Source organism: Callorhinus ursinus, unplaced genomic scaffold, assembly GCF_003265705.2.
Source record: "Callorhinus ursinus isolate GAN/ISIS: 27379988/994484 unplaced genomic scaffold, GSC_fseal_2.0 scaffold24, whole genome shotgun sequence".
Taxonomy (NCBI): domain Eukaryota; kingdom Metazoa; phylum Chordata; class Mammalia; order Carnivora; family Otariidae; genus Callorhinus; species Callorhinus ursinus.
In genome coordinates this window covers 17,824,620-17,844,363 of record NW_027397086.1, presented here as the reverse complement: position 1 = coordinate 17,844,363, position 19,744 = coordinate 17,824,620, and the positions used below count along the sequence as shown (strand labels likewise).

At 36.4% G+C, this 19,744-nt stretch overlaps 1 protein-coding gene across 18 annotated transcripts in view; it reads right to left on the bottom strand.

The window, feature by feature from the left end:
* PTBP3 (polypyrimidine tract binding protein 3) overlaps positions 1-19,744 on the bottom strand; it is a 122,581-nt gene that overhangs the window by 36,346 nt on the left and 66,491 nt on the right. For all 18 annotated transcript variants that reach the window (XM_025888626.2, XM_025888630.2, XM_025888623.2 and 15 more), the window contains 3 exons: positions 11,231-11,395; positions 1,983-2,093; positions 357-531 (listed from right to left, as the gene is read on the bottom strand). In XM_025888626.2, the coding sequence (XP_025744411.1) occupies positions 357-531; positions 1,983-2,093; positions 11,231-11,395 (451 nt within the window). The remainder of the gene's footprint in view (positions 1-356; positions 532-1,982; positions 2,094-11,230; positions 11,396-19,744) is intronic.

The following is a 19,744-nucleotide window of genomic DNA, read 5'->3' as shown; positions in this document are numbered from 1 at the left end:
TATTTCTCTCAAGAGCACATATATCAATATTCTGTGGCTATAAATCAACCCATTCAAAGCAATGTTAATATGTAAGACTATTAATTTGAAGCAAATGGTTGTATGGCTTATAAAAGAATGTGTAAGATTAATGCTAGAAAACAAATTTTTAACTGAATTTTAGATATTCATTTGTTTTGCCAACTAGTAGAATCTACTAATATTAAGATTTAATTAATGGACACATTCTGTTCCAAGACTTTTTTCTTTCCTTTAGAAATTCTGAGAGAATCCAAGAAGAAAAAGGATGATATACATGGATTAATAAACTTGTAAATTCAGAAAACTTGCTCTGTACCCAAAATGGAACTACTCACCAAAAGCAGCAGCCATAGGGGGTTCAAGGGATGGCTGTCCATCACCAGTAGGAAGGTCTAAACGAGTGAAGTCTCTGCTTTTGTCGTTATTATATTTCACATTAAGGCTGGTGAGCTTGGAGAAGTCAATACGCAGAGTGCAGCATGCATTATAGATATTCTGGCCATCCAGAGCCTAAAGCATGTAAGAAAGGTACTGATGTTTTGCAAGACAACACTGATAAATCAAGTAGTCTCTACTTTGACACAGAGTGGCAATCAAGTGTAAAGCAGAGAGCAATGGACTACAAGCCAAAGACCTGTGTTTACTTTTACCTCTGTCACTCACTATGTAAACATGAGAGAGAAAATGAAAATCTCAGTTTTTCACAATGTTATAATAATCCCTATCTTGTCTGTGGTAAGATCAAATGAAAGAAGAGAAATGTAAAAGCTTGGGAAAATATCATACATTATTGAGCATCATACTAGCTATCATTATGATTATTTTGTCCACAACAAATGTTTAAAGATGATGTGATTTTATATTTCATCTTAATTTTTTAGTATACTATATAGGTTAAGATGAAATAAAGCCTTTGTAAAGGGAATTTGTCAGAACCACAACATCTGAAGTTTCTATCTCTTGTTTTTTTCCTCTTGTAAATTTATTTTATAATAGTTTGAATAATAATCTGAGGGAAATTTTGCAGTCAGTTCTGATACAAGACCAAAGATCAGCAATCCCTCCCTTCACAATAATGAAAACTTATCAAAGGGGTATTTGTAGCCACTTGACTTCCACAAATGCTCAAATTTGTAAAAACAGAAATCAGAAACCAAAACATATAAGAAAATGCAAATATACAAAAAACACTTATAACAACAGTTACTGATGAGTACATCATAATGGTATAAAATAATATATACAGGCAAAGGGTATCAGCAAATATTAAGTCTATATTCCTAATCAAGAGGTAGACAGTGTACATAAAACTACTAAAAACCTTAGTCCCTATCTTTGAAAAGAAATTAGAAATAATTCAGATCCTGATACAAGACAGAATTAGGGTTAGGAATAGATCTCAGTAGGACATGGGTCAAACATAACCAAATTGAATATGAAATTTTGTATCTTGTCAAAAGTCAAGCATTCATGTACTTAAAAAAAAAAAGACAATATAAACCAATAGCAGCAAACTTCCTAAAATGTAGTATCTTCACTAATTCAGAGCTCAACAAAATTCAATAGTAAATATGGTTACAAAAATAGTGAAATCAACCAATCTTTGGGCTAATTTAATAGAAGAAAATGAAGACACAAAGACAAAGGTAATTCTACTCTATTAGTCAGATTTTATCAGGAATACTGTGCTCCACTCTAGACTTTAAATACGACAGAAATGAGAGCCAAGGATCTGAGAAGTGATAAATGATCTGAAACCATTTCATATGAAGAAAGTAATTTTTAGCTTATTATTTTAAAAAGCATATGGAACAGTACATTTAAAAACACTAAATTTGGTATTATGTATACTATAATTAAAAACATAATGAACTGCAACAAGGGAGAAGACATGATGGCATTCTTTGGTATCACTGAAGTGACTGATTAACAAATGAAAAATGAAAAAAGATCATAATTACCATTTTGGCATAATGTGCATTCACTGGGTCAGCATACTGAAGCAAGGCTTGAAACTGATTATTCTTTGTAAAGGTGATAATCTTCAAGACTGTGCCAAATTTGGAAAATATCTGGAAAAAGTTCACATTAAGTTAAATCTAAGGAAATTAGGTTAAATCTAAGGAAAAAATTGGCTAACCTTTATAAATACAACTCGATTCATGAATTCCATTTTTAATGAAAATAATTTCCTCTGTTAAAATTGCTGGGACAGGGACTCCTGGGTGACTCAGTGGGTTAAGCATCTGCCTTTGGCTCAGGTCAAGATTGCAGGGTCCTGGGATCGAGCCCCGCATCAGGCTCCTTGCTCAGCAGGGAGTCTGCTTCTCCCTCTCCCTCTGCCTGCAGCTCCCCCCGTTGTGCTCGCTCGCTCTCTCTGACAAATAAATAAATAAAATCTTAAACAAAAAAATTGTTGGTACAAAAATGACTTAAAACCATGCATGGCTTAAAACAGTGCCCGACAACAGGCACTCAACTATTTAACCTATTTTACAGTATGTCATAAATGGCACAGTACTAAAAACATGATACTACAATAGGAATTAGTGTTATGAGATAATGGTGTTACAAAGTTACAAAATGAATAAAGTGGAAGTCCTATGGATCAACTATTTCACCTTGAGAATCACCATCTATTTCTTGAGATTTTTACAGGCAGAGAAACTCAAAATGTTCCTCTAGAGGCTGCTCTATTAATTCATTCAATATTCACAGAGCAGGGTTCTAAGCCCTGGGAAATCAGCGGTGAATAACAAGAGTCTCTGCCCTGAGAAAGGACAGACAACATAATAAACAACATAATGTTTCATCATAAAAAAGTGTTATGAATAAAAATAAAAGGAAAAGGCACGAGAGTGAATTGGAATGCAAGTTGGGAAGGCGCAAGAATGGTCAAAGAAGGCCTCTCCGAAGTGTCTTTGGAAAAGAGGAATAAACAGAGTGTGGGGAAGATTTCCTGACAGATCCCTGGCTACCAATACTCTTAAAATACTTCCTCTATTCCACCACCACAAAGGCTCCTGGCCAGGGTTACTACCATGCACTTTGTTTTCCCCTGACATCCCAACTTAAATTTGGACCTTCCTGAGCCAGAAATCTATCCTTCTACTTCTAAAAATAAAAAGGTAAGTATTCCCTATGCTGGTTAAGAATTTGCTATTATCAAATACTATCTATGAGTGTCCTTAATAGCCAAATGGTCCTCCCTTGTATTTATCACAAAGAGTGATCAAGAATAAATACTCTATGGGTGCCTGGGTGGCTGAGTCAGTTTAAGCATCCGACTCTTGATTGTGGCTCAAGTCCCGCATGGGGCTCTGCACTCAATGGGTCAGTGGGGAGTATGCTTGGGATTCCCTCTCTCATTCATTCATACATGAATGAATGCATGAATGAATGAATGAATAAATAAAATCTTTAAAAAATAATAATTACCCTAAAGCACAGGCAACAAAAAGAAAAAATAGGTAAATTCTACTTCATCAAAATGTAAAACTTTTGTGCTCAAAAGACACTATCAGATACAGAGCAAAACAGCAATCCACAAAACGGGAGATAGTATCTATAAATCATACACCTGATAAGGTATTAAAACCCAGAATGTATAGACTGTTATAAATTCAGCAACAAAAATAATCCAATATAAAAATCAGCAAAGGACTTAAATAGCCAATAAACACATGAAAAGATCCTCAACATCACTAATCATTAGGGAAATGCAAATAACTCAATGAGATACCACTTCACACCCATTAGGACAGCTATTATCAAAAACAAACACAAACAAAAAACATCAGTAATAAATAACATGATGTCTCATCATAAGAAAGTGTTATGAATAAAAATAAAAGGAAAGGGATGAGAAATATCAAGTGTTGGGGAGGATGTGGAGAAAATTGAACCCTTGTGCACTATTGGTGGGAATGTAAAATGGTGTAGCTGCTATGGAAAATAGTATGGTGGGCTTCAAAGAAATAAAAAGTACAATTACCATATGATCCAACAATTCTATTTCTGAGTATAAACCCTAAAGAACTGAGAGCAGGGATTCAAAGAGCTATCTGAACATCCATGTTCACAACAGCCTTCTTTGCAAAAGATGGAAGCAGCCTAAATGTCCATCTACAAAAATGTGGTAAATACATACAACGGAATATTACTTAGCCTTTAAAAGGAAGGACATTCTGACACATGCTACAACATGGATGAACCTTGAAGACATTTAAGTGAAATATGCCAGTCACAAAATAACAAATTATGCATGATTCCACTTATATGAGTAATCTAGAACAGTCAAATTCACAGAGACAGCAAGTAGAATTGTAGTTACCAGGGGCTGAGAAAGGGGGAATGGGGAATTATTGTTTAATGGGTTTCAGTTTAAGAAGATAAAAAAATTTCTGGAGATATGTTTGGTGATAATTGCAAAACAATGTGAGTGTACTTAATGTCACTGAACCACACACTTGAAAGTGGTTAAAATGGTAAAATTTATACATATTTTAAACTCCTCAAAATTAAATAAATAAAGTAAAAACTATCCTAAAGTCCACATACTATTTTTTGGCAAAATATTCTTTAACATATTATCAGCTCAGAGTCAGACACTTCTTAGAGGAGATAATAGCATTCAACTAGATTTGTGGAACCAATTTGTCTTAGAAGGGTTAACCAAAAAATGTTATTACTTAAAATTAGATAGTCTGAGGGTTCTTTATTGAAATTCTTTAAAAATGTAGCTATTTAATTAAACTCTGGGATCTTATCTCTCTCATTTGGCTATTGTGAAAAACATAAGGAATTGTTTTTGTATTTTTAATGAAAATTTTAGTCCTGTAACAGGCATTTCCTCAGTACACTTGTTATGTCCTAGATAATATTCTTAGAATTTATAAAAGAATACCAAATTGCTATTATCAAATACTATCTATGAGTGTCCTTAATAGCCAAACGGTCCTCCCTTTCTTTTTTTTTTTTAAAGATTTTGTTTATTTATTTGACAGAGAGAGACACAGCGAGAGAGGGAACACAAGCAGAGGGAGTGGGAGAGGGAGAAGCAGGCTCTCTACTGAGCAGGGAGGCCGATGCGGGGCTCGATCCCAGGATCCTGGGATCATGACCTGAGCCGAAGGCGAACGCTTAACAACTGAGCCACCCAGGCGCCCCATGGTCCTCCCTTTTTAATTGGGACGCCTGGGTGGCTCAAACAGTTAAGTGCCTTCGGCTCAGGACATGATCTCGGGGTCCTGATCAAGCCCAGTGGTAGGTTCCCTGCTCAGCGGGGAGTCTGCTTCTTTGTCCCCCGCCACTCATGCTGTCTTTCTCTCTCTCAAATAAATAAATAAAATCTTAAAAAAAAAAAAGGAATACCAAATTTGCCTTCTTCTCAGCTGACTGTCAAATAGAGATTTTATGTTGTATTTTTCTTCAAGATATAAGCATTCTTGGGAAAACATCTTGTATTTTCTTCATTTCCACCTTTGGTGATACTAGGGTCAGACACACACACACCCCAATCTAAATATTATAAGTGCATCAACTGAGTGTTGGCTAAAGGATTAGTAATAGACTTTTTACTGCAGCCACAGGTAGTATTCTAAAGTACAAGATTATATCATATATAATTTTGCCCTGGTGTACCTCTCTAACCACATTTCCTGATATTTTATATCACACTATTTACACCAACATGCAGTTGTCTATAGTTCTCTAAATATACCAAGTGGTTTTAAACTTCTAAGCCTACACATGTGGGTGTTCCCTTTTCTTAGAACTCTGTGCCTACCCTAGTACATTTTCATTTATCTTTTCCAAAACTCAGCTCAAAAGTAATACCACCAGAAAATTCTCTGCCTCTCCCAAATATCAACAGAATTAATTCTCTTTCCTGAATATTACTCCCTTCTTGGTCTCGTATATAAATATTTATTTTGTTTTACTTACATTGTACTATACATTTGTTTACTATCTGTCTCCTTTAATTAGACTGAAAGCTCCTTGAAGATATACACCTAGTCTTAATCATTTCTGTATCACTGAGTACAATTCTTGGCATATAAATAGGTACACTATAAATGCTTAACTGATAAAGAATTACACTCAGATCTGATTGGAGAATTATGGCAACATGCAGTTTTTTTAAAAACAATAAACACTGGGACGGCTGGGTGGCTCAGCTGGCTAAGCATCTGCCTTCAGCTCAGGTCATGATCCCAGGATCCTGGGATCGAGCCCCGCATTGGGCTCCTTGCTCGGCAGGGAGTCTGCTTCTCCCTCTGCCTGCTGCTTCCCCTGCTTGTGTTCTCTCTCTCTCTCTCTCTCTCTGACAAATAAATAAAATCTTAAAAAAATAAACATTTTTGATGTAAAATATCTCATTAATGAAACAGTAAAATCATACAATTTGTTCTCAAATTTGGAATAATTTTACACTAAATTATGCATAGAACCTACTTAATTATCACCCAACTTTCAGATTTTATTAATGTTTACATTCTTTGTCTCATTTAACTTGAACACCACCGTGATGTACATCCTCACTGACTGCTGTCTGGCTGGGTGATTTTTAACTGAATGTGCTAACAGAATATAAATGGACTGAACTAGCTAAGCATGGATAGGTAGTTATCTAGAGTCCCCTGGATTGTATTTGCTGAGAGAGGAACTACAAAGATCAATCTGATACTTTTTTTTTTTAAGATTTTATTTATTTATTTGGCAGAGAGATACAGAGAGAGAACAAGTAGGCAGAGAGGCAGGCAGAGGGAGAGGGAGAAGCCCGATGCGGGGCTTGATCCCAGGACCCTGGTATTATGACCTGAGCCAAAGGCAGCCGCTTAACCGACTGAGCCACCTAGGCGCCCCCAATCTGATACTTCTGAATAAAGTAAGTGAGGACCAACATCAGGGAATCCAGGCTAATGCCTCAGGTGTGATTTTTAACATCTTTTCATTATAACCAAAATACTAAATTTTAAACAAATTTGGTCTCGTAAGATTAACATTCAGGAAAGTTTAATATACATGGATTTATTAGTATTGATTACAATAATAATTTGACTCTTCGACTCTATTTCCCTAATATATTTATTTTGCTGTCATAAACATAAACAAACACAAAGACTCAACTCTTGATGTCTCCTATGAATTTTAATCTTTTCAAACTTTAAAATGGGATGAAGAGAATACTAAAGATCAAAGTCAGGTAAAATTAATCTTCATGGTGATTTTTATAAATGTAGCACTTAACTAGAAACTGAAAAAGTTCATTTGTATTCACTGTAAAAAGTGTATTGGCCATAATTTGTTTAAAACAGTTCTTGTACCCAACAAAACAGTAAGACTTAAGAACCAGAATTTTATATTGCTAGCACTGACTCTTTTAGTATCATAATAATTGCTTTCTGCAAGTTATTTTTCTTTGTTCTGCAATTCAAAAAGATCCAGTCCTTTATCCCAAAGACATTCATCTATTGGACATTCACAAAAGACCCCCATAAATAACAGTACTTGGAAGTAATGGATTATATGAGAACATTGTTTTGAACTATTTCATTGCACAAAGAAATTTTTTAGTATGCAGGGTTGAATTTACATTATGGATCAGTCGATAAATGCCTTCTTTAGCTACAAATACTCTATAGGTGATGCCATCTAATCCAATGGTTTTAATTACCACCCATATGCTGATGATAACCAAATCTCCAGCCCTGAATTCTTACACCCAATCCAGACTTATTTCCCAACTGTCTATTCAACATCTGCCACTTGGATGCCTAATAGAAAACTTAACGTCCAAAACACTACCTCCCACCCCTGGCCCAAATCTTTTTGCCCCTTCATTCAGTCTTCACTATCTTAGTACAAGATCGCTGTATCAAAGGCTCACACCCAAAATTTGGAAGGCATTCTTGATTACTCCTCTTTTTCTTCATAATCCACAACTACTCAACCCATCAGCAAATCCTTCCAAATACATCCATAATCATCACTTCCTGTAACCACATCCTCATGTGGGTCTCACCACCAGCTCTTATCTGTATGCCAAGATTGTCCACTTATGCCTACAATTTATTCTTAACATAGCAACAAGAGTGATTCCATTGAGACATAAATCTATCATTTTACTCCTTTACTCAAAATCCTCTAATAGCTTCCCATCAGCTGGATCCTAACCCCTTCTCTGACTCTTATCATTTATGGCTTTCCTACTTTTTACACTACAATGACATAGCCTCATTTCTGATATTTCAACACATTAAGCATACTTCCACTTTAGGGACTTTGCACCTCCTGTTCCTCCTGTTCTTTCCAACTAGATCATTATTCTATCACATGTACACATAACTTATACCCTCACATACTTCAAGCCTCTGCTCAAATGCCATATTGAAAAGCTCCCTTAACTTTCCTCATCTGAAATAACACTGCTTCCATTTCAGTCACTCAATCCCCTTACCAAGAGCTAAAGAAAAAACACTAGCTTCAATAAATGTTAGAGAACAGTGAAGCTAATGCTAATTCTTCAGCAAAAAGTATAAAATAATCTGTTAATTAATTATAATAGAAGCAACCAAAGCCACACTTCCATGTATTCCTCCAACACAATATTCATCACATTTTATGCTATTGCCTATGAAATTATATCTTACGTATAAGACAATAAGAGCAAGGATCAGTTTATTACAATGCAATTACCTACATCTGATAATTACAGCTAACATTTTTTGAGTACTTAATACGTACCTTTCTAATATATACCTTAATATATACACTTCTCTAGGGGCTTTAAAGGCATACAAGAAAATGATACAGAGAAGGTAAGTTACTTGCCCAGTTATAGAGATAGTAAGTGATAGAGCCAGGATTCAAACCAGCTCCAGACCTTGTATCCTTAATCATTATGCTATTCTACACTTTAGCTGGCTAATGATATAGAGTGCCAGAGGAGAGGGCTTAATATAATTAGAGAAAGACTGAGGAGGTAAATTTGACCTGAAAACTGACTGATGTAGATTCAACTAAGTGACTATCTCAGTGAAGAGTGCTCCAGGCCTAAGAAATAGAAATGGACTAAGACAGGAATTAACTGGGGAGAGGGGAAACGGTCAAAGGGCCAGAAAAGCCAGGGACTAAATAAGCAGAAGAGTATTAGGAAATGAGGTTAAAGAGATGGGGAGAGGTCTGCATGTGGGAACCTGAAGGGCCTTGGTAAGGACTTTGGTTTTATTCCACCAGCAATGGGAAGGACTTAACAACGGAGTGCAGTAACTGCAAGTCTGAGAGTCCTATCCCCATGGTTACTACTAAGGATGCTCAGAATCACTCCTCTTCACCCTGAAGGACCCCATGATCTTTTAGGAGAGAAACAAGGTTTGTTACTGCTCCCAGGGAAACGATAACTGGAATGATGGGACAGGGCCACATGACGGTAGCTAAGTTTAAGGCTATTTGATGGCAATGCTGAGCCACAGGTGCAAGAACACCTTTTGTAAAACAGGGTGAGTTAGCATTAGCTTCAATGTTATGGTTATAAAAGCAAACAAACACTGCTGATGGATCACAGAGTGTTCAGTGACACTCCTGGGACAAACAAGAGAAGAAAATCTACCAGAACCAAGAAGCCAATCACTTAAGCAACTGCTGAACCCTTTTAAGGAATGAGGGTGGCTATGGAAAGCCCTGTTAAAGCCCTTAAGACACACTTCACAAATGCATATATTTAGAAAATGGCTTGCAAAAAGCTATCATAGGGAACACAGAAGGCCTAATAAATGGTGTATTTTGATATTTACATGCATGGCATGGGAACTGTATTGGGAAATATATGAGCTTTATTGCCAATTAGTACAATGACTGTGGGAAAGTAACTTATTTCAAAGACCCCAGTTTCCTTACTGATAAAACGTGAGACTAGGATGGAATGCAATTCAATTCTTAAATACACGTGCACATATACACCCCTATGATTCTTCACTTAGTAGTGCGAATCCAAAGGTTTGGAAAACAGTTAAATGATTCTGGACTGACTTGGTATCATGCTATGCAATATATATTGAGATATAAATACGAAAATAACATGTTTTAGTGTTTTAACATTTTAATATATGGGTTGACAGATATAAGGAAATGGAATCAATACGTAGCAAAAGAGGACAAAAACTAACTGCAGTTTTGGGGCTAGATGCCAATGTTCATGCATACAGATAACCAAGTAACCCTACATTTTGAGGATATGTATATATGGAGTATTAGTTAAAAATATAAGAAGCATACAAAACAAAAACTGGACTTAATATTAGGAGGCTTGAGTTCTAACTGGTTCTTCAATTACTCTCTACAATATTCAATTAATCAGTTACTGGAGTCTGTTTTATTCACTATAAAATTATGTAACTAGGTGAGTTTCCAGCTCTTAAATTCAATATATTCATAGTAGGCCATGATTTGATGGAGTGCCTTTTACCGTAACAGTTTGGACATATTAATGGGTAGCCTATGAAAATTACGTTGGCCATCAGTCAGCATTTAATATGATACTTCATTTTACATATGCAGTTATCACATACCTTTCTTTCAGAGTTTTTAAAATGAAAATACTCATATGTAAGGAGTCAACAGAAATAAATTAGTTGTTTTCTACATTAATTTTACTTTCTAGGAATAACTATTACCAGTGCTTTTTATAGGATTCTATGCTTTGTTCATTTTCATGCTTAGGTCATGATCTTAGGGTCCTGGGATTGAGTCCCATATCAGGCTCTCTGCTCAGCAGGGAGTTCGCTTCTCCTTCTCTCTCAAATAAACAAAGTCTTTAAAAAAAAATTATCTCTAATTGATACTATTTCTTACATGAAACAGGATGTTGAAGGTTTTTTTTAAAAAATTACTATTATTTAAACAAATATACCAACCAAAAAAACTCTAAAGATAATAAAACATCAAAAGTTAAGGGAGTCACATTTGCCTCTTTTTTTTTTTTTTTAAGATTTTATTTCTTTGAGAGAGAGAGAGAGAGAGAGAGAGAGAGAGAGAGAATGGGTGGGGAGGGTCAGGGAAGAAGCAGACTCCCCGCTGAGCAGGGAGCCCGATGTGGGACTCGATCCCGGGACTCCAGGATCATGACCTGAGCCGAAGGCAGTCGCTTAACCAACTGAGCCACCCAGGCGCCCCACATTTACCTCTTGAAAGTATTATTCCACTTTACCTGATGAAGAACTTCCAGAGTAACAGGGTAAAAGAGGTTTTCAATAATTATTCGGAGCACAGGGCTCTGCCCAGATAGGATTGTGCCTTCATTGGTAGGAGCTCCAGGAAGGGCCAGACTTCCCGACGGGACAGCACTGACAGCCTGCAGTGCAGCTTGGGCTCTCTATAAAATAATCCAAAATGAGAACTTTTAGTTACATTAAAGCATTACATGAATTCTAAAATTCAGTTGATGTAAAATACTATGAAGTAATATAGTTAAATAAAAATATACATATCTACTTTCTCTAGATGCACCTATCCTAAATCTGTAATCAGTTAAGATTCAAAAGACTTGCTTTCTTATAACAATGACACAATATTTAAGAAAGTGCTTAAATTTACTTGAAGAAATGAAAAAAAAACACATGGCAAAATGAGGAAAATTTGGAGATTATTTTTATTTCCTAATTTTTTTTAAAGATTTAATTATTTATTTGAGAGAGAGGGAGAGAGAGTGTGTGTGCAAATGGGGGTGGGGTGGGGACAGAGGGAGAGGAGAGAGAGAATCCCAAGCGGACTCTGCACCGCGCACAGAGCTGACATGGGGCTTGATCCCACGACCCATGAGATCATGACTGGAGCCAAAACAAGAGTTGAACGCTCAACTGACTGAGCCGCCCAGGAGCCCTTTTATATCCTAATTTTGAAATGACATTAAGAAAAAAAAATGTGAAAGTAACATTAAAGATAACTTAAAAACCACTCAAGTCCCTCTTCCTTTTCCCTCCCTAAACAATTGAGTTCTAAAACCTTTGGGTGGCTTATGATAGATGCAAATATGGAAGAGAGGAGCTATGGTGATTCAGAGGGGGTTAGGAATATATCCCTATAGGAAGGCATCCTGGCATGAGCATCAGAGCCAGAGCAATGTCAGGAGAACATCTAGGTGGTAGGACTGCCTGGCAAGGGCAACCTGAGCCCAAACAAGGTATGAAAGGTATCTATGTGTGTGGGTGGCTCACTGCCAGACGTAAGAACCTAAGGAATATGAGAAGGGTAAGAAAGACAACCAGAGGAGAATAGCCTGGGCAGGAGTGTCAGAGCCCAAAGAGAGTCAGGAAAAGGTCTACAGAGTGTGGACGAATATAGAGAAGACAGTCCAAGCTGAGTGAAGAGCAGGTCCATGTGGGCCTGAATGGGGTAAGGAGGTAATTCAATGGTGGGGCAGCCTGGCATGAGATGTAAGAGCCCAAGCAGGGGTAGGCAGACAAGCTTCTTCTTTTTTTTAGAAAGACAACATTTACTTATAATTAGATATTTATGGAACACTATGTGCAGGCATCATTCTAAGTACTCACTATACAAATATCTTTTTTTTTTTTAAAGATTTTATTTATTTATTTGACAGAGAGAGACACAGTGAGAGTGGGAACACAAGCAGGGGGAGTGGGAGAAGCAGGCTTCCCGCTGAGCAGGGAGCCTGATGCGGGGCTCGATCCCAGGACCCTGGGATCATGACCTGAGCCAATATATCTCTTTAACTCTCACAACAATTTATGAGGTATGCACTATTTTTTTTTAAGATTTATTTATTAGAGAGAGAGAGAGAGAGAGAGAGAGAGAAAGCAGAAGCAGAGGGAGAGGGAGAAGCAGACTCCCCGATGAGCAGGGAGCCTGATGCGGGGCTCCATCTCAGGACCCCAAGATCATGACCTGAGTCCAAGTCAGGCAATTAACTGACTGAGCCACCCAGGCACCCCAAGGTATGTATTATTATTATTCCCATTTTTCAGATAAGAAAACGGTCTGAGATAAGTTAAATGATTTGTTTGGAGCCACAAAGAAAACTGTAAACAGTAGCACTTGAACACAATGTACTTAATGAAAATAGGAAAATGTCTCAGACACAATTCTAAACCCCACTTCTGTCAGACTCCTGGAAAGGTCTACTATTTCTTTCTTTAAAAGATTTTATTTATTTATCTGACAGAGAGAGAGAGCACAAACAGGGGGAGTGGCAGGCAGAGGGAGAAGCAGGCTCTCCGCTGAGCTGGGAGCCCGACATGGGGCTTGATCCCAGGACCCTGGGATCATGACCTGAGCCGAAGGCAGACCCTTAACTGACTGAATCACCCAGGCGCCCCAGGTCTACTCTTAGAATTTTTATTTTTGCTGTTGTTCAAGTATAGTTGACATACAATATTATACTAGTTTCAGGTATACATAGTGATTTGACAATTCTATATATTACTCAATGCTTACCACAAGCGTAGTCACCATCTGCCACCATACAACGCTAGTACAATATTATTGACTGTGTGTATAGTACTTTTCATCTACATGACTTACTTATTTTATAACTGGGAGTTTGTGCTTCTTAATCCCCTTCACCTACTTTGCCTGCCCCCCTATCTACGCCCCCTGGGGCAACCACTAGTTTGTTCTCTATATTTAAGAGTCTGTTTTTTGTTTTTCATTTGTCTTATTTTTTAGAGTCCACATGTAAGTAAATCATGTATTTGTCTTTCTCTGTCTGACTTATTTCACTTAGCATAATACCCTCTAGATCCATCCATGTTGTTGCAAATGGCAAGGTTTCATTCAGCAGGTAAGTTTCTAAATATCATGCTCCACTAAAAGGAACTAGGGTGCCCTAAAAAAAATGATTAGTTCTAGAGCTGGAGCAAAGCTCTCTTCTATTACGTTCCTGTCAAAGCTATATTCACTGAATGCAATCACCAGGAAATACCAGATAAACTCAAACTGAGGGAAATCTTAGAAGACAGGTTGCCTATAATTATCAAAGGTATCAAATCAAGGTCATGAAAATCAAAGAGAAACCTGAGGAACTGTTTCAGAGTGAAAAACACTAAAAGATGTGACATCTATACAGAACATGTGATTCTAAATGTTTTGCTCTAACAAACATTATTGGGAGGATGGACAAAACCTGAATGGGGACTGAGGACTGAAGGGAAATAATATATCAATGTCAATTTTCCAATTTTGACCTCTATATTTTGGTTGTGTTGTAGGATGTCCTTGATTATAGGAAATGCACACTGAAGTATTAAACAATGAAGACAGATGAGGTTAACAACTTATTCACAAATGCCTGAAGTAATCAAAATTTGTGTTTCCAATTGTGACTGTCTCAAAAATTAAAACAATTATTTAGAAAATGAAGTGGGTGAAAGAGAAAAATTGAAGGGAAAAAAGCATGGTTAATGATTAATGAAATTAAATGCAACTTTTCATCAATCTCTTGGTCCTACTCATCATTTCTTAAGAATGGTGATAATTAGTCAAACGCTTGTGATACAAAATGAAAAATCAAAAAAACAAAAAAAAATAAATCCCAACATTTTATTGTAATCACTTCCAATTTTAAAGATCACAGTATTCTGCATTATTTTAAATTAAGATTTCTTGCTTTCTGTTTTCATGATTTTAATTTTTACTTTATTATATTATCTCTAATTTGAGTTAAGTAGTTTTCCAACATTATGCTATGAAAAATAACATTAAAACAAGTATCATTCTGAAAGCTGGCTAGCTTTTATTTTCTGTATGCTTAACATTTAACATCCACTTTCATACTTATATACAATTTTTTAAAAGATTTTAAAGAGAGTGAGCGAGAGCACACGAGCAAGTGGGGGGGGGCAGACAGAGAAGCAGACTCGCCGCTGAGCAAGGAGCCAATGAGGGGCTCGATCCCAGGACCCTGCAATCATGACCTGAGCCGAAGGCTAACGCTTAACCGACCGAGCCACCCAGGCACCCCCTTTTTTTATACCTTTTAACAGCATTTTTAGGCCATATAGATTTTTATGTATCAGGTAATGTACAAAGTGCCCAACATCCAGTTTCCAAAGAATCATCATCTTTGAGAACAGTATATGAATAATTATTTGAAAATTTTATACCACTGGTTTTCAAAACTATGCTCTTTATAAAACAACCATGTTTATGGAAAACTGAGTAACCTAATCCTGCTTCAAACTCAGCAGTTTATTTCATCTATTTTACACTGGGCTCCTCTATAAGAATTTATTTGGATAAAGGGTTCTACTGCTCTCAAGTTTGAAAACTGATTCAAACTTCCACTTTGAGCTTATAATTAGATGAGGGTGGGGTGGGGGTCAATTAAAAATAAAAACACCCAGAACTGATATAGAAGTTAGAATTAGCAGACAAGAACAGTAAAGTAGTATTTATAACTGTCTCTCTCACACACACATACACACACACAAAGTACAGACATGGAAGATAAACGAATAGTGTTTAACTCACGTGTGGCTAGTGGCTAGTGAGCACTTGAAAAGTGCCAAGTGCAATTGAGGCACTAAAATTTTTTTCTTTTTCTTAAAGTTTATTTGTTTTTAATAATCTTTACACCCTATGTGGGACTTGAACTCACAACCCTGAGATCAAGAGTCACATGCTCTTCCGACTGAGCCAGCCAGGCATCCCACATTTTTCATTTTTAAATATATTTAAATTTAGCCATATGTAGCTGGCAGCTACCATACTGAACACAGTTCTAGAAAGTCTAGGGGAAGATGTCATCCTAGAGAGGTTCTAAGTGGAATAATGGTTCTTTCTTTTCTTAGATTAGGATGATTAAATCTTTACAAAAGTAAGCCTGCATAACCAAAAGTAAATTGAACCTGACTTCATTATGCCATCAATCTCTCTACCAATCCTTTCTATCAAACAATTCTACATATATACTCACTGCTACTAGTATTACTATTCTTGTTCTCATAGTTCCTCTTCCTTCACTCTTCCTCTTTGGAATCTGGGATACCATAGTGAAGAAATATAAGAAGCCACGGTATATACTGTCCTAATCATTCTAGAGTTCTCAATATATTCTGCATTAGTACTTCACAGAGCACTGAGTACAAAGGTCTCTGAGTAGCAGGCATGCAAGAAATGCTTTTGACAATAAAAATCTGAGAAAATAATACCTGAAAAGACAGATTTATTTTATAAATAACTCTATAGTTTCAATTTTTAATTAGGCAAAACATTTTAAAAAATAAAATTGAGGCATACTCTCCACTGAAGACAACAGAAAAGTCAGGGGAAAAAATGAGAAATGTTTTTTAATCTTCTTAAAAAAATTTTATTCATTTATTTGAGAGCGAGAGAGAGAGAAAAGGAACAGGGGGAGGGGCAGAGGCAGAGGGAGAAGCAGACCCTTGCTGAGCAGGGAGCCCACTGCGGGGCTTGATCCAGGAACTCTAGGATCATGATCTGAGCCCAAGGCAGACACTTAACCAACTGAGCCACCCAGGCATCCCAAGAAATGTTTTTTTAATATATAAAAAAATTATTTCACATAGCTGACTTATGTTCTGTGTCTTTGATGCTAAAAATTATGAGGCAGCAGAATTCCTACTTATGGGAGATAATTTTTAAAAAATTCTTTTAAGACTTTATTTATTAGGGAGAGAGAGAGAGAGAGAAAGAGCACAAGCTCGGGGGAGAAGCAGAGGAAGAAGGAGAAGCAGACTCCCCACTGAGCAGGGAACGTGACTAGGGGGGGCTTGATCCCAGGACTCCAGGATCATGACCTGGGCCAAAGGCAGATGCTTAACCCAGAGTCACCCAGGTGCCTCTAATTTTTAAATGTTTTACAAACAAACTTTCTGAAATAGTTGTAGTAACTATTAATAAAGAAAACAGCAGTAGTGTGATTGGAAAATCAACAAATATTTTATCCTAGTGGGGGAGGGTAAATATACTCCATGTAAAATTTAAATGTGCCTGGATAATATGAAAAAGACATTTCTAAAATTGAATTGTAAATGAATATACAAAATGCACAGATCTTAAGTGTACAGGTGATGATTTTTTAGGACAACATTTTTAGGGAAAATCCTTCCATGGTTATCTCTTTGCGGATTTATAAATGTTCACCCACAGGTCAAAAAAAACCTGTCTATACCATAATAACTATAATTAATAAAACCGTATCTCAAATGCTATACTTCAAAATATGATCTAAATGTTTTACCAGTAATTTTAGTTTAAATAAAAGGATAAAATATTTGGTATTCACCTGACCTTCTGGCAAGTATGTCCATAGGAAAAGAAGTTATGTGCATGTTTTGGGTTATCTTGCTATTCAGAGAACAAAAGATAATGAAATAGTAATTTATCAGTTTTCTGGAGCTGTCAGAATAAAAAGACATTTGGTACATTTTATATATGCAAACAGGTACTTTCAATTCTGACTTCAGCTTTGGTGTAGGACTTTGAATAAAAGAAAAATTACTATATTTTATCAAACACCAATGCATAAAAACTGCACAAAAGTAACAAAATGGAAAGGGCACTGGGAAGAAATCAAGGCTATCTAAGAATAAACTAGGTCATTTCAGCTGGCTTTGGTTGCCAAGCAACTGGGATTTCTCACAGTTTCCCTTTAGAACAATCCAGTCTTTAAGAGTTTTATTAAATTGTTTATTTCTTCTTCAAGACTTACACTAACATATTTAGGAATCAAACTAATAAGAAAACTTCCATGACTTATATGAAGGAAAATTAAAAACTCTAATGAAAGACAGGAGACAAAATATAACTTCCTCTTCCAAAGGATCAGAGAGTAATATAAATATGTTAATTATCTTCAAATTAATCTATAAAATCAACCCAAATCCAATTTTTTGGGAAGGGGTAGGAGTTATCAAAATAATTCTATTCTGTATGAAGAAATAAATAAAATATTGTAGCTAGTTGGGGGTGCCCGGGTGGCTCAGTCAGTTAAACATCTGACTCGATCTCTACTCAGGTCTTGATCTCAGGGTTTGAGTTCAAGACCTGCACTGGGCTCCACGCTAGGCATGCAGCCTACTTAAAAAAATAATAATAAATAAATTTTAAAAATATAGTAACTATTTAATGGCTGAAAAGAGAGAGTAAAGAATGGGGCTTTGCCCTATTCAATAGATCAATACTGGAGACATGAGCCCTAGGGACATGGAAACAGGAATGGAACAGAATGGAATCCAAAAGGTAGTCTGGATTAGACACTGAGTGCATACCAAGTAAGCAGCCCACACATGAGAGTACATGGGCCATGCAAGCAGAATGTGTATGCATGTCTAGTAAGTGTATATATGTATATTGTAAGTAGGGAAAAGCAAGTATATGGAAAACTAGAACATGACAAAGGACAAGTTTCACATTAGTTGATAATAACAAATGGGTTATTCAAAAAAACAATAAGGGAGAAACTGGTCACTGGGAGTTAAAAAGAAAAAAAACAAAAAATCAAAGCCTACTCTCACTCCTCAACTCCAAAATATTTCCAATAAAACAAAAATTTAAACATTAAAATAAAAACAGCTAGGGGCGCCTGGGTGGCTCAGATGGTTGGGTGTCTGCCTTCAGCTTGGGTCATGATCCCAGGGTCCTAGGACTGAGCCCCGCATTGGGCTCCTTGCCCTGCAGGAGGCCTGCTTCTCCCTCTCCTTCTACTGCTCCCCCGGCTTGTGCTCTCTCGCTCTGTCAAATAAATAAATAAAATCTTAAAAAAAATAAAAAATAAAAATAAAATAAAAACAGCTAAAACACAAAGTATGAGAAGAAATAGGTAAAAACAAAGTTTTTAAATGTTGCTATGCTAGGTCTTTATGAGCATGGTATCAAAATCAGAAACCATAATACAATCTTAAAGAGATTTGACTATTGTATAAAAATATTTTAAAAACTGTATTAGCAGACAAAACTGAGAGACAGAAAGTAGAATGGTTGCCAGAGGCTAGGAGAGTTGGGGAATGAGGAATTAATGTGTAGGGTACAGAGCTTCAGTTTGGGAAGATGAGAGAATTCTGGAGAAGATGGTGGTGATGGGTTACACAATGTGAATGTACCGAATGCCGCTGAACTGCACTTATAAATGGTTAAAATGGTAAATTTTATGTTATATATATTTTACCAGTTTTAAAAATGAGGAAAAAACTTCATTAACAGAAATCACTATATATGTAAGTTATCAAATAAATATTAAGTAAACAATAAGATGTAATTTCTCATCTAGCATATTAACAAAGATGACAAGAAAACTGCTTGCTCACACATTATCAGTGGCAACTTAAGTAAAATATATTCTTTAAAAAAAGCATACAGGTAACATTTATCAAAATATAAAATATGCATATGCTTAGTCCCAGCAATTCTGAGGCCACAAATGTAAACCAGTAAGACAATGTTGCCAAGTGTGCTAAGATATGTAAGAATGTTGCTACGGTGTTATTTGTAAAAGCATAAAATCAGAAACAATTTGAATGTCTATTAACAAGACATTGATAGATTATGGCTAACTTACAGAAGGGAGTATTATGCATTCATTTAAAAATCATGATGTGGGGTGCCTGGGTGGCTCAGTCGTTAAGCATTTGCCTTCAGCTCTGGTCATGGTCCCAGGGTCCTGGGATCGAGCCCCGCATCAGGCTCCCTGCTTGGCGGGAAGCCTGCTTCTCCCTCTCCCACTCCCCCTGCTTGTGTTCCCTCT